General features: G+C 40.1%; 1 protein-coding gene and 1 long non-coding RNA gene across 3 annotated transcripts in view; one reads left to right on the top strand and one right to left on the bottom strand.

Moving 5' to 3' along the window:
* Window positions 1-12,395, bottom strand: part of bco2b (beta-carotene oxygenase 2b) — a 13,999-nt gene extending 1,604 nt beyond the window's left edge. Inside the window, 12 exon segments of the mRNA XM_032590822.1 lie at window positions 7,620-7,730; window positions 7,801-7,983; window positions 8,331-8,468; window positions 9,426-9,537; window positions 9,539-9,567; window positions 9,654-9,814; window positions 10,297-10,425; window positions 10,528-10,630; window positions 11,350-11,465; window positions 11,577-11,788; window positions 11,921-12,119; window positions 12,296-12,395. Of these exon segments, the coding sequence (XP_032446713.1) occupies window positions 7,620-7,730; window positions 7,801-7,983; window positions 8,331-8,468; window positions 9,426-9,537; window positions 9,539-9,567; window positions 9,654-9,814; window positions 10,297-10,425; window positions 10,528-10,630; window positions 11,350-11,465; window positions 11,577-11,788; window positions 11,921-12,119; window positions 12,296-12,332 (1,530 nt within the window). The 5' untranslated portion in view covers window positions 12,333-12,395.
* On the top strand, window positions 1,268-4,081 carry LOC116737588 (uncharacterized). Of its 2 annotated transcripts, XR_004342855.1 has the most exons (3): window positions 1,268-2,193; window positions 3,817-3,887; window positions 3,975-4,081. It is a non-coding gene; the product is annotated as an uncharacterized LOC116737588 (long non-coding RNA). The 2 variants fall into 2 exon arrangements; XR_004342854.1 differs by lacking the exon at window positions 1,268-2,193 and having other exon boundaries at window positions 2,746-3,887.
* Window positions 12,396-14,528: the final 2,133 nt, after the last annotated feature.

Genomic DNA, 14,528 nt, shown 5'->3' with positions numbered 1-14,528 from the left:
TCATCATTTCATCTGTGGCCATTAGGCCTGTCACGGTAGCAAATTTTGCTCAACGATTAATTGTCTCAAAAATTATTGCGATAAACGATAATATTGTTTGAAGACCTTTTTACACTGATTTAATGGAAATGACGTAATAATGCATGCGATTTCTTGCCAAAGATAGATACACTTTGTTTTCAAAAGAACACTTAACACTTGAGCTAATAAACAAAACAACCAAAAACAAAAATAAAATGGATTCTCAGTCTCCATTAACAAAAAACTCACTTGAAAAAAAAAAACTAAACAACATAAAGCCAAAGTGGAAATAAATACTGCATTCAACCAAAAGATTGTGAAGTCTGTATATTATGTTGCCCTTCAGTAATAATTAGATTTAAATAGAGAAAATGGGCACATCGACTACCTGATGCAATAGTTCACACTACATGATTTTTTGCTGCTATTTTTCCCCTTACAACAATCTTAGAAAGTTGGCCTTTCTAAGATTGTGTGGTGTGTTACGGTAGATCGTCGTTGCCGCTCCGATCTAAATCAGGGGTTTTCCCCGACTGGGAGCTTTAACGCAGTTTGTTGAATGTGACAGGTAGCCAATCAGAAAGCGCGGATTCCCTCCGCGCTTTCTGAGGGGAAATTACAGAGGGGAATCCCAAACAGCTGACACGGCGCAACCGAAGTCCAGCGGACATTGGACATATGTGGAAACAACATTAATGTTTATTCAACATGCAAAGAATATAGAAATGACAAGGGGAGGAGTTGGAGCGAAATTGCTACCCCAGATGATAAACCCGGTAACTTTTCAGCTGTTCTTCGTTAACGTGACGTAAATAGGTTATAATGATTTCCATTCAGTCAGGACTGACACTAGCCACATGCATTGCAGGTAGATTGTAGTAAAGCATTGATTAATGCCTGGTTTTAAAATTAGTTCACTGGACTTGTAGCCATTATTTTGTGCCCATTGTTGGACACCACAGGAACGAACCGATCGAACAGCTATAGGATTTCTGTTGGCTAATGTGTGATCCATCAGGGTTTGAAAATGGGGCGACAATCGGCCGACAACTAACATCGTGTAGTGCAGGGGTGTCAAAGTCAAATGGACGGAGGGCCAAATAAAAAATTTAGCTACAAGCCGAGGGCCGGACTGATCGAATGTTCATTGAAATTTTTTTAAATGACGCATATAGTCTAGTGAACCTAATTGAACCTACTGAAAACCTAACAAATATATTCCAATATGATCAGATAAATAAAGCAATATTTTCTTATGGCTCTGTCAGTAATCTTTAATTTTCAACAGACACAACTGAAATATTTTTAAAATATAATTGGATTGAAATACAATAAAATAAAGTGCAAAAATCTATTAATCAAAAACAGCACTTTCATCAAGGAGAAGTAACATGCAGTGAAAACAAATATTAAACTTTAACTTTTAAACTTGAACTGAGTAAAAACTCTAAATATGTGATTGCACAGTAATGTTCACTTGTTTGAGGTTGAGGGTGATACTTGGTGGTGTCCCATCTTTTCCACAAGTTCATCAATGTTCGGGGTAAGGCTCTGAGCTGAGGAAATCCTCAGAATTGAGTGAAGGTGTTCAGCAGTAAGTCGACTTCTGTGTGATGTTTTGTTCAGGTTCATCAAAGAAAACAGTTGTTCACACAGGTATGTGCTGCCAAACATAGACAACGTTTGAGCAGCCTGGATGCGCAGCTACACGTGTCGCCGGCGACACATCTAAATTTGCAGTACCGTAATTCCGCCACACGTAGCGCTAAGTGGAAAAATTCCAACGGTTTCTGAAAGGGGAGACGTTGCACTTTCCAGCAAGTATCGGGTTAATACTGTAACTTCGCAGCTGCAGCTGCAGAGAGTGTAATTAATCCGGGGGGCACTCCTTTAATAGATGGTATATTTCGGCAATAACTTGGTGGATATTGAAAGTTCCGGTTGTTATGGATACATGGGTAAGTACATCATCTCACAGAACATTTAAAGAACTACTTACAGTTCAAATAAGGAAGGTATTTTTTTTTCAGACGGGGTACAGGTGTTCTATCAGATAGCCATACATGTCAGAATAGCATACATATGGTAAGAGCGCATGCGCATTTTGCAGGAGGTCCGCGATATTGAGAGGAGTCGTCAGCTTGTCATACGCGAGAAGAGACACAATAAAAAGTAAGTAAATAAATTAAATTTAATGCTCATACGCGAGAAGAGACACAATAAAAAGTAAGTAAATAAATTAAATTTAATGCTGCTGCAGCTGCAGTAAACTACAAAACACGCCCTGTTTAAATTCACGTCCCCCAGTTCCTTGATATTTTTGGGTTGGATAACATGTCTGCTAACTTGGATAGCATGTCGTGTATGTGATATGTTAACCTGAAAAGCCTTCATGTTCCGGAGTAAGACAGGGAAGTATACTGTCCTCTCACCTTTTTAACATCTACATAGATGAACTTAATGTTGGCATCCACCGTTACCAACATTAAATGAATCAGACGTATGAAAACGCAATTTTTACCCACACTGAAACTGGGGCAAAACCAGTGTTTCACTTTTGAAACAAATCCTTATCTTCATTAATGTATATGAAAAGCGTTCATGTTAATTTTGTTTTTATATGTGCTTTACATTTACACATATTTAGTTTATGCAAATTGAGGTTGTTTTTGGAACATGAAGGCTTTTCAGGTTAACAGATCACATACACGAGTACAGCCACCTGGGTTATGTATTAGTCACTGTCAGTGTGACTTTTGCCTCAATTAATAAAAGACAGGAGATGTTCTTGAGTCACTTGAAGTCCCTGTGTTCACCAGGCGTTGCCAGGAAGGACATGGCATCCACCAGTGTTGTCAATAAATAATTGGGATCTCTCAATTGCATTTAAACTCGCTGTTGTGTTTTCTGCAGTATTTCAAGAATTGCATTGTTGGATGCACATGCATAAATATGTTGATTACAAGGTTTTTTTGTATTAAATCGGAATAAAAAAGGATGGATATGAAGAAGCTTTCACTACAAACTTTTTTTAATTTATTTTAATTTTGTATTTCTTGTCCTAAGAGCTGATATTTCACAGAAATGTCATAATATTGCAGCACCAGTTGGCGTGTTTAGTAGCAGGAGTAGGTGTGTTTTGTTGTGTACGCAGCTGCAGCAGGGTATTATTATATATTTGAACAATTTGCAGTGTCTAATGAATTGTCTTGTTTAAATGCTTGTTGATGCAATTTACATGTTTTCTTGTGTCATTTATAGCAAACATGGAGTGCAAATGGGGGGAAGTCTTCAGTTTTATTTCTGAAGGCTCCTACCCATTGACACTCAACAGAGGGCAGAGGCAAACTTTAAGAAAGTATGCCGAAAAATTTACCACTGGCTGAATGTTCGGAGATTTATAGCTTTGGACAGCTATGATTCTAAGAAGTTTTTGGTCAGAACACATGAAATTTTATTAATGTTGGGTATTAAGAACCAGTTCCACTGTTCAGGGAACTGTGGAAGTCTGTGTGAAACCTGTTGATCTGTTTTGTTAATATTCTAACAATCAAAAACACAAGATGGCTTAGGAGCATATCACCGAATTTTTCATTCCAAACGGAACAAATTTTCCCTTAGGCTATACCGGAACAGTCCAAAGCATTAAAAAAATCCAAAGATATATGACATACTAAATTGCAGTATTTTCTGTTATGTACTAGTATAATATGATGGCTTGTCAACAGAATATAAAGAGGTAGTACTTGACTATTTTTGGTAAAGTACACTCTAAATGCCTTTATTTGTTCCCAGACAAGGTGGAAGAGTACTGTGTGGAATGCAATATGCTTCACTGTAATGCTTCAGAGAACATCATTGACATGGTAAACAACTAAACTGTACAACTTAACGCTTCAAACACATTACACTTGCTAACTCATAACTGTTTTCTTTTTCTGTCCACTTCACAGATACAGTGTGACTGCTGCTCAAGGTGGACACACAAAGAATGTGCCACAGACATGGGTGACATGTTCAAATGTAAAAAGTGTAACTTAAATTAAACAGTTTTACCCCACCAGTGACAGTGTGGATTATTAAAAATACAGAAGTAAAATGTTCTACATTAAATATAGTACATCATACAACTGATGTCATTGGTATTAATCAGGAAGTCATACAGTGGCTAATAACAAAGTGTATGGCAATCCGACAGGTTAAGAGATGCATCAGGAAGTCATACAGTGGCTAATAAAGTGTATGGCAATCCCACAGGTTAAGAGATGCATCAGGAAGTCATACAGTGGCTAATAACAAAGTGTATGGCAATCAGACAGGTTAAGGGATGCATCAGGAAGTCATACAGTGGCTAATAACAAAGTGTATGGCAATCCGACAGGTTAAGAGATGCATCAGGAAGTCATACAGTGGCTAATAAAGTGTTATTACATTAGCAGCTTTATGACGATCTAACACCGTTTTAATAAAGATGATTAAATATAAAATATGGTGAAATTGCCGTTGTTCTGTCAGATAGCCATACGCTGTCAGGATAGCACACATGCAGTCAGTACGCATGCCCGCGCATGCGCATTAAGAAGTCCGACCGTCAGTGGAGTTGTCAGTTCAGCATACGCAACAAGTTATGACGAAAATAAGTCATTAAATTGTTTATAATATGACATAATATGATAACTAGATAAATATACATGCGTTGTCATGGTTTCAAAGTGTATTTAAAGCAGGTCTGGCTGCAGCTGCAGTCAATTACAACACAGGCCCGTGTAAAACTCATTAACCTACTTAACTGCTAAGTCAGGATGCCATATAACTGTTAATAACAAAGTGTATGATGATCTACGTCATGATTCTATGTTGCTGATTAAATAAAATCATATGGTAATGACAACGTATACATGTCTGAGCTAAGCGTATGACTATCTGACAACGTATGCTGATCTGACAGATATAGCCATCAGTTTGTCATACGCGTATGACGATCTGACAACGCATGGCTATCTGACAGAACACCGGCTTACTGCGGTCTGCGGGCCGGTTCTAATAATAAATCAAGATCATTCCAGGGGCCGTAAAAAACCTTCTCGCGGGCCGGATGTGGCCCGCGGGCCTTGACTCTGACATATGTGGTGTAGTGTGTGCTGGGCATTACACTAAGGAAATGAGGAAGGGGGGGTCAGTGGAGAGCACCAGAGTTGAGCCTTTTTTTCATTCGGTGTCATCAACAGAAAGAGAAAAAGGCCGGAAGAGACGATAATGCCGATCATTAAAATGACGTCGATAGTTTTAATTTATCGTACGATTAATTGATTTACTGTTTATCGCGACAGGCCTAGTGGCCCATATGTCTTGGACACTCGGGTAAAGAGAGGTGCCGGTGGGCAGAATACTTCCAAGACCGCCTCAATCCCACTAACATGCCTTCCATTGAGGAAGCTGATCCTGGGGACTCTGGGTTGGGCTCTCCAATCTCTAGGGACGAGGTCGCAGAAGTGATTAAAAATTTCCTCGGTGGCAGGGCCCCGGGGTGGATGAGATTCACCCGGAGTTCCTTTAAGCTCTGGATGTTGTTGGCTGACGCAACTCTGCAATATTGCATGGACATCGGAGGCAGTTCCCCTGGATTGGCAGACTGGGGTGGTATTCCCCCTGTTCAAAAAGGGGGAGGGGGACTGGAGGGTGTGCTCCAATTTTAGGGGGGTCACACTCTTAAGCCTCCCTGGCAAGGTGTATTCAGGGGTCCTGGAGAGGAGGGTCAGTCGGATAGTTGAACAGCGGATTCAGGAAGAGCAGTGTAGTTTTCGTCCTGGTCGTGAAACACTGGACCAGCTCTACACCCTCAGCAGGGTCCTGGAGGGTGCATGGGAGTTTGCCCAATCGGTCTACATGTGTTTTGTGTACTTGGAGAAGGCATACGACCGTGTCCCTCGGGGAGCCCTGTGCGGGGTTCTCCGGTAGTATGGGGTACCGGGCCCTTTGATTCGGGCTGTCAGGTCCCTGTATGACAGGTCAGAGTATGGTCCGCATTGCCGGCAGTAAGTTGGGCTCGTTTCTGGTGAGAGTTGGACTCCGCCAGGGCTGCCCTTTGTCACCAATTCTGTTCATTACATTTATGGACAGAATTTCTAGTCGCTTCCAAGGTGTGGAGGGGATCCGTTTTAGTGGCCTTAGGATCGCATTTCTGCTTTTTACGGATGATGTGGTCCTATTGGCTTCATCAGGTCGTGATCTGCAGCTCTTGCTGGAGCTGTTCGCAGCCAAGTGTGAAGTGGCCGGGATGAGGATCAGTCCCTCCAAATCCGAGGCCATGGTCTTGAACCGGAAAAGGGTAGAGTGCCTTCTCTGGGTCGGGGGGCGGAGGGGTCCTGTCCCAAGTATAGAAGTTCAAGTATCTCTGGATCTTGTTCACAAATGACTGGTCGATCTATGTTCCCACCCTTATCTATGGTCATGAGCTTTGGGACATGACCAAAAGAACGAGATCGCGGATACAAGCGGCCAAAATGGATTTTCTCCGTAGGGTGTCTGGGCTCTCTCTTAGAGACAGGGTGAAAAGCTCGGTCATCCGGGAGGGACACAGAGTAGAGCCGCTGCTCCTTCACATCGAGATGAGCCAGTTGAGGTGGCTCGGGCATCTGGTCAGGATACCTCCTGGACGCCTTCCTTGTGAGGTGTTCCAGGCACGTCCCACCGGGAGGAGGCCCCGGGGAAGACCCAGGACACTCTGGAGGGACTATGTTTCTCGGCTAGCCTGGGAATGCCTTGGGATTCCCCTGGAGGAGATGGAACAAGTGGCTGGGGAAGAGGGAAGTCTGGGCCTCCCTTCTGAAGCTGCTACCCCCAAGGGTACCAGCGACCCGACCCTGGATAAAGCGGAAGAAAATGGATGGAGGAGTGAGGCAAGGCTGTTCTTGCTGCTTTATTCCTTGTCAATTGAACCTTTGCTTCATAAGCTGAGGAAAAAATTGTGTGGTGTTTCTATTCCTGTATGTAATGTCTCTTTAAAGTTGTGAGCTTAAACACACAGGAAGATATTGATGTTTTAGTCAACACTGTCTTTCTTTTTGGCTGTATCTCTTCTGCAAAAGTAAACTGGAGAAAGAGTGAGACTATAACTGTTGGAAGTCAGTTATGGGATCAACTCAGTCTGTCTGGAGGCATAGTGTGGAGAAAAGGTGGGTTCAAATATTTATTTGTGTTTTTGGGTAATGAAACTTATGTGTGTTTTTTTTTTTTTTTTTACCAGCCTTGCACTAGCAGGTAGCTCCTATAATGAGCTCAGCAGATGTGCAGTTTCACCAGGTGTTTGCTAATTGCTGCAGGCTAGTCTGAAGGAGCTGAGTGGGGAATTTTTGGGGGAGGACTACCCTGTGAGACAGTGATATGTCAACCTAGTGTTTTGCACAGCTGAATGGTTGCCTTTTAGATTAAAGGATTTCTCAAACATGCATGAAAAAAAAAATCAAGGCAACACTCCAGATATGGTTTTGATGTGGGAATAATATAACTCAAAATGGTCAATTTTACATTTAACATTTCTCCTTATTTCTATGAAGTACTGTGAGATATTAGAAATTCACAGTTAAGATATACCTGACCTTGTTTGGAGTAATGATCACAGACAGGATGATACCATCATCCTCCTCTGTAGCATATGGGCAGGGTACAAAGATTGGCTCGGATGGATACAGACTGGGATGCTCCCACACCTTTAGTGAAAAAAGTGTGTTACATGTACATGATTCAGTTCAGTTTGTTTGTTGGAATACATCAGCTTACCTTCATTTCTTTCCTCCTGATGTCCATCTTCAGTAGGGTGTCCCCTACAAGGTGTCTGAAGCCACAGCCATAGAAATAGCGATATGGATGCATGTTGTACTTGCTATAATTTATCTGGGGGAACTCCAGACCCCCATATTTATGGAGATCCTCCCCATGGAGGTCCTCATGGGTACAGAACACCTATTTGTAAAAGTTAGCATGACAAATATAATTTTTGTCAGTGTCATTTTTGATGATTTAGTGCTCTCTGTAGGACAGGGTTGGGCAACTTCAGGCCTTAAGGGCCAGAGTCCTGCAACCTTTACATGTGTCCCTGCTTCAACACACCTCAGTCAAACACTAGCACAACTCTGGAGAATGTGACTGCACTTAGGAGGTGATTCAGCTATTTGATTGAAGTGTTTTGGACCTAAGAGACATCTAGTAGATGCATGACACCGGCCCTTCAGGACCTGTATTGCCTACCCCTATTTTGTGGTTTACACATTTTCTACAACTAATGTCTGTAGATTATTTTGACTGAATACCTTGTTTTTGCCAATTCTAACAGCGGTGGCTGTGCAGTTGGGCAGGTCAATCAGGTTCTGGTTGTAGGGGGTGCAGTGGTCAATCCTGAGGGGCAGCACAAATCGTCGAGGAAAGACTCTACAGAGGGTGTTGTACACCTGGTGTGGAAATAGGCTTCTGTGAGCCTCAGTAAGCAGAAAAATGTTCAGCTGAACATATACATACATATACAGTACAGACCAAAAGTTTGGACACACCTTCTCATTGAATTCAATGAGAAAGTGTGTCCAAACTTTTGGTCTGTATTGAGTACAGTTACCCACTGGAATACATGTGATCACCCCTCTCATTACATTAGCCTCTCCCAAAATCTTCATCTCTGTAATAATTTTTTTTACAAATACTCTGGGCGGTCATCACTTTGTTTTTCTGTTCTTTACTCCTCACTATAATTAACAGATTCCCATCTCTCAGAATCTTAGCAAGTGTCAGCTCTCCAGACTTCTTTTTTTAATTCTCTCGACAGAGCTAAGGGACTGAGTTGAATTCCTTCATCCTCCTTCCTAAACTTTATGATTAGTTTAGATTCCTCCCTAACAATCCTCTTACAAACTATGTTATTTTCATCCAAACTATTTTCTTCAAGACTTCTTTCACTACTTTGTGTCGCTGGCAAAGTATATTCTTTTCTACTTCTCTCTCCTTCCGACCCCTTACTACCATGCACTGGAGTCCAATCACCTAAATCCATCAATCATCCTCAACCTGAAATGCCATAGTAGTCCAGTCACCGGTTTTATGCCAAAAACCCAAAATCAGCAATTTTTTGTGTCGATTCTGCTCTGTCAACATCAGATTTCGCTCCAATCCCACCAAACACAATCTCCTTCTGCTGTCATCACCACCAGCCGCTTCTTGGCTTATTCAATGTCATCCCCTTTCTTCCTTGTTCTTATTCTAGTTTTGAACTTTATGAAGTTGTTGTCATCATTTTAGATGGAGTTGCAACCATGCAACTGGTAAAGTTGCTAATTGTGCTTATTGGTAGGGTTTTTTTTTTTCACAAATTGGTTGTTAAGCTTACAAGATTTTAGCATTTTATTTGGTCATGTTACCTCATCAAGGGCCTCCCCAGACTTGCGCAGGTTTTGGATGTTGTAGTTTGCTATAGCCTGCCCATCATCCGAAGCACACAAGTCAATGATCAAGAAACCATCCTCCTCGTATCGGCTTGGCAAGATACTTGATGGAGCTTACCTGAAAGGAAGAAGCAGCAATGAAACTATTGAAAATGTATCTCACATAAAGTTAAATATTTAACTTTTATGGAATTTTCCATTTACCTTGCCTGTCAGTTTGTGAATCAGGTGAAGGATAGTGTTGAGCTTGGGGTTCCAGGAGAAGCCATCACTGATGCTTTTTCTTGTTAGTTTGCCGGTCACAATTTTCAACAGGTCCATCTTGATGGGCTGCTCAATGAACACCACATAGTTCTCAGACATTGCTGCAACAGATTCAAATTATTATGTAAGTTACTCTTTGAAAATCCTTCTATGTTACAGAGTTATTCATAACTCTGGCAGATTCAGATTTAAATTAAAAATGTAAGTTAACCGACATGTTTGGCATGTTAACATGTTAACTGGAAGAAACATTAAAATTTTGAAATGGCCCCGCCAGAAAGCTGTCCTGTCTGTGACAGTAGCTAGATTAGGGTGATGGCAAGAATGCCCTCCAACCACAACAACTTGGAGCTTATTGACCTAAACAAAAAAATCATCAAGGAAACATAAGGTTGGTCAGTAACTATAAGAAGGGTTAGATTACTGTAATGTTAAATAAAATGTATAAAAAGAACAATCTTCTTTTATTCCTAAAACTGTTGTTTTTGTTCCCCACAAATAAAAAGGAAATTTGTTCTAAACTGGTTCTCACATTAGCATAAAGATCAAAAGCAACCTTATAATTTGCAGATCTTTGACTCACCGAAGCTGTGGTAGTAAGAGGGTTTGGTCTTGTCCTCTGCTGGAATTGAGCACAGCACTGTGGTTCCCTCCAGGGTTTCCTCCTCTGCTACCTTGGTTGGAGGCACTTTGATAATGTTGTAGTATGCTCCTGTCAGCACAGATACAACAGAGCCCCAGTGAGTTTCTTTAAGTCTGTGAGTAGTACCAAAGTTGTTGAACATCTTGGGCCTAATATAATGGCATTAAATACCTTTGCTGCTGTAGGAATTGCCCATGTTATACACTGTTCCATCTGGCTCAGTATGTGGATGTGCAGTGGCTCCATTTACTGCAATAAATTTGCTCCAGTCCACCTGCAGCATAGAAGTGCATGAGTATAAATAAAAAGTAGTCCCAGCCTCCATTTTAAATTTTAGTTTTTTATCAACTGATGACCACACAGGGGAGAAGAGGTAACCTCTGAACAAAATAATGACTTTATTTAAAGGGGCAGTATTATGTATTTCCAGGCACATAGTGCCATATTATAATACAATCAATTAACTATGTTACCTTCAGTTGATATAAAAAAGCTATATATGAAACATGACTTAAAAGAAATTTGACTTCCTAATTTAACACCTTGAAATTGGGCCTCTGTCTCTTTAAAAACTCTTGTTCTTTCTGAAACTCCACCTTCAACACAACATGAGTCATCTATGTTGAAATGGTGCTTCTCAGCGTTGCACTGAGAAGTAGCCCCTATAATAGGGTTAGTTAATGTGCAGTTCCACTAGATGTTTGCTAATTGCTGCTGGCTAGTCTGAAGGAGCTGAGTGAGGGAGCCTTGAGGGATGGATGCTCTGTTAGGCGGAAGCTTGAGAACTGCAGCTCAGAAAATGAGCTTTGTCCTTGAAGATGGAGCTAGGTCCAACCAGTTGTTTTGCACAGCTGAATGTTTGCCATGGAGATTAAAGGATTTCTCAAATATGCATTACAGAATCAAGACAACACTATGAGGGAATAACATGATGCAAGTTGATCTAACATAATACTCCCCCTTTAGAGATCCCACAACAGTATTTATTCTTACTTTCTGGATTGCTTCCAGGGTCTCTGGGTCCACCTTGTGCATGATATTAGTTTCAGTGCTGACATAGAAATCACCTTTGTAGGTTACAAAACTCACATTGGCATTGTCTGTTGGTTCTGGTGGAACAGAAGAAGCTCTTCATGACATTATCAATGATGTTGTTTTACATTGAGATCAAGTATCTCAACTATTTGCTTTAATTATGTGTAGTAACACACACTACTTACTTGGTAATTCAAACCTTGACACAAAGCGCTGGAAGAAGTTTTTGCATGGGTCAGGCATGGTAAGCGTCCCAAACTCAGACATCACAATGCGATTCTGTTCCTTGTTGGTTTGATAGCTGTCACTTGACAGGAAGCGGCTTCTGTAAGTGACCTCCCCATTTGATATTTTGAACTGGTGCAGAAGAGCCATCCCATCAAACCAGTGGTTGAACCTTTACATGATGGAGAGACCATAAGAAAAGGCTGAGCAGTTTCATTAAGCTAGTAAATGTTTCGTTCTATAGAATCCTTTAACAGACAAATCTTTAGCTTTACATAACAGAAAACCCAGATTATCCTCTCACCTGTGGTTACCCATCTCAAATTTCCCTGGCCCATTTCTCAAGAAATTCCCATTGATCCAGTTTGGGATCATGCCGATGATGTTGGTGCTGATGGGCTCAGGAATGTCCTCCACTGAGGTTACAATCTTTTCAATGCAAGGAAGACCGTGAACATCAGTGAAGTGCTTGGGATTCTTCCTAGATTTAGTATTTTTGTCTCCTGTGGGAAGAAATCAGCCATCATTATGCATGAAAATGTTCCTGTACTTTATTATGACTTAACCTACATTAGCAAAGCTAGTTGTAAATAGTAAAAATGGTAAATGGCTTGTACTTGTATACTTTATCTACTCCTGAGGACTCCAAAACGCTTAACACTTAATTCTATTAGCTTACCTGAGGATCTGCTTTTTTGATGTTTGAAGGTATCCATCTTGTTGCTCCTGAATTCGTTCTTGCTCCTCAGATGCTTCTGTCTCTCCAAGATGACTTTGCAGTTTTATATTCCCTTTCTGACCATGACACGCCTACAAAAGTACAAGTTAGTGATACTAATTTAATACTTGCATAAGCCAGTAGAAAAAAGTAAGGCTTTGTTTTTAAAAATATCAGTGCAGAGTTTGTTGTTTTTAACAGAGATATTTAGAGATGATCTTCTTATCATGCGGAAAATCAGTGGATCATTTTGATCAGCTAGTTCTTTATCTCTTTTCCTATTTTAAGGTTTAGTATCTGTCCTTGTTTTTTGACCTGGTGGAAACAGATAAACTATTGAAAATAGTTTATGCAAAAGATTTCTGTCTCTTTTTACATTTCTTCAAATTACAACCACAAGTTACAATGTATTTAATATCTAGCTTTTTAAGAGGAGGCTGTTGTTATAACTCATTTATCGTTGTTTTTTCCTCAACATATTTTTGCAGTCTAAGCAAATCAAGATGAAAGAGGAAGCCACGGATCAGGTATTAGAAAACCTAAAGACTTTCCTGTCTCAGAAGAGGCTCCAGCTCCAAAACATCACCACAAGTTCTGAGGATGAATCTCCACATCGTCTTCGTGGGGTAAAGCATGTTTTTTTGGGGTTTTTTCTTAACTGATCAGCTGTCTCCACTTTTAACAGCAAAAACTGGTGTTTTTCTGACACCACAAATGCTTAATAAACATGTCTTGATTTGAAAATAATTAGACAAAATGTATCTCCTTGTTATTCTACCATTCCTCTTTCAAACATTTTATTCATTGTTAGCTTTTAGGGCCCCGTGATGGACTGGTGACCTGTCCAGGGTGAACCCCGCCTGGGTCCACCACATCTACCTCACCATCGCTTAACCACACATCATGACACAACGTGCTTATGAAAATTAGCACAATAAAAATATGTGCAGTGTAGAGGAAATGTGAAAAATATTTCACCAAGGACAGAGTATTGTTTTCATTCAATGTACCAGTATTCCAGTATTACTCTAGAAAAACTGACATTTCTTCTTCCTGAGAACAGTGAGGATCAAGTCAACAACAGAACATTCCCATTCACTGCACAACTGCACTTACCAAAAACCTACAAAAAAGAATAAAACAATAGAGCAATCAGTATTTGTGTATTCAATAAAGTGTGTTGTAATTGATCCTCTGTGTACTGGTAGCCTGATATGTTTGCATTACTGTAGTGTGTATGAAGCATGTAATGTACAAAGTGGCAAAGCAGAATAATAAAATACATTGGTGAGGCAGCAGGCAGTAGACCCAGGATGAGAAAAATAAATGATTTTAATGAAGAATGTCCAGGATTACACAGTCCAATATGGTCCAGAACACTGGGCAGCACGGCCAAGCGGAAGCCAGGGTTCGTCGCCGGTAGCAACCGGTACACAAAAGACAAGACAACGGACAGAACGACAGAGACTAGATGCAAAATGAGACAAGGACCCGACGAGGAACAAGGAACACAGGTGGGGTTAAATACACAGGGAGTAATCAAGGAAACGAGACACACCAGGGAGCAATTAAAGGGTAAAACAGGACAACAGGGAGACTCAGAGACAGAAACTCAAAATAAATACACAGAAAAACACAGAACATAACATTGATAAGTAAGTAAAAATTGTACTTCATTAGCAATCATAATAAACCAAAAGTTTAATTGGAGTTTAATTAAAAAGTTTAATTGATCACACTACTAATATATAAAATATGTAACGCTTATATACTTAGAAGATATTCAAAATTTATTTTAAATGTCATTTGATCACAAAAATGGTACGTTTAAGATATGTTAATCAAGCATGTTTATATTGCATAAAAAGCCTTATACTTAAAATTTACAAATACCTTTAGTTGTTCCAAAAAACATGTGATAGTACACTTCAAATTCTGATTTTCTACAATTTAATTACAGTTAAAATACATTAAGCACAAAATTAGTTTTTCCAAAATAACATACTTCAAGTATACTGATGATTAGTCTGGCTTCAAGTATGCTCAAGTGTGCTAAAATCTTATATACTAAGTATATCTTAAACAGCTAAATGTTCTCATTTTTTGACTAAAATATTACCAAATTGGCCAGCTCCAAATTGACTTAATCAACTTGGCTGCATTACTCTGCACTAAAAAAGTCAAGTGATCTTCC

This window comes from Xiphophorus hellerii, chromosome 18, assembly GCF_003331165.1.
Source record: "Xiphophorus hellerii strain 12219 chromosome 18, Xiphophorus_hellerii-4.1, whole genome shotgun sequence".
In the NCBI taxonomy this organism is placed as follows: Eukaryota; Metazoa; Chordata; class Actinopteri; order Cyprinodontiformes; family Poeciliidae; genus Xiphophorus; species Xiphophorus hellerii.
Note: the sequence above shows the minus strand (reverse complement) of the source record. Positions and strands in the feature narration are given on the sequence as shown.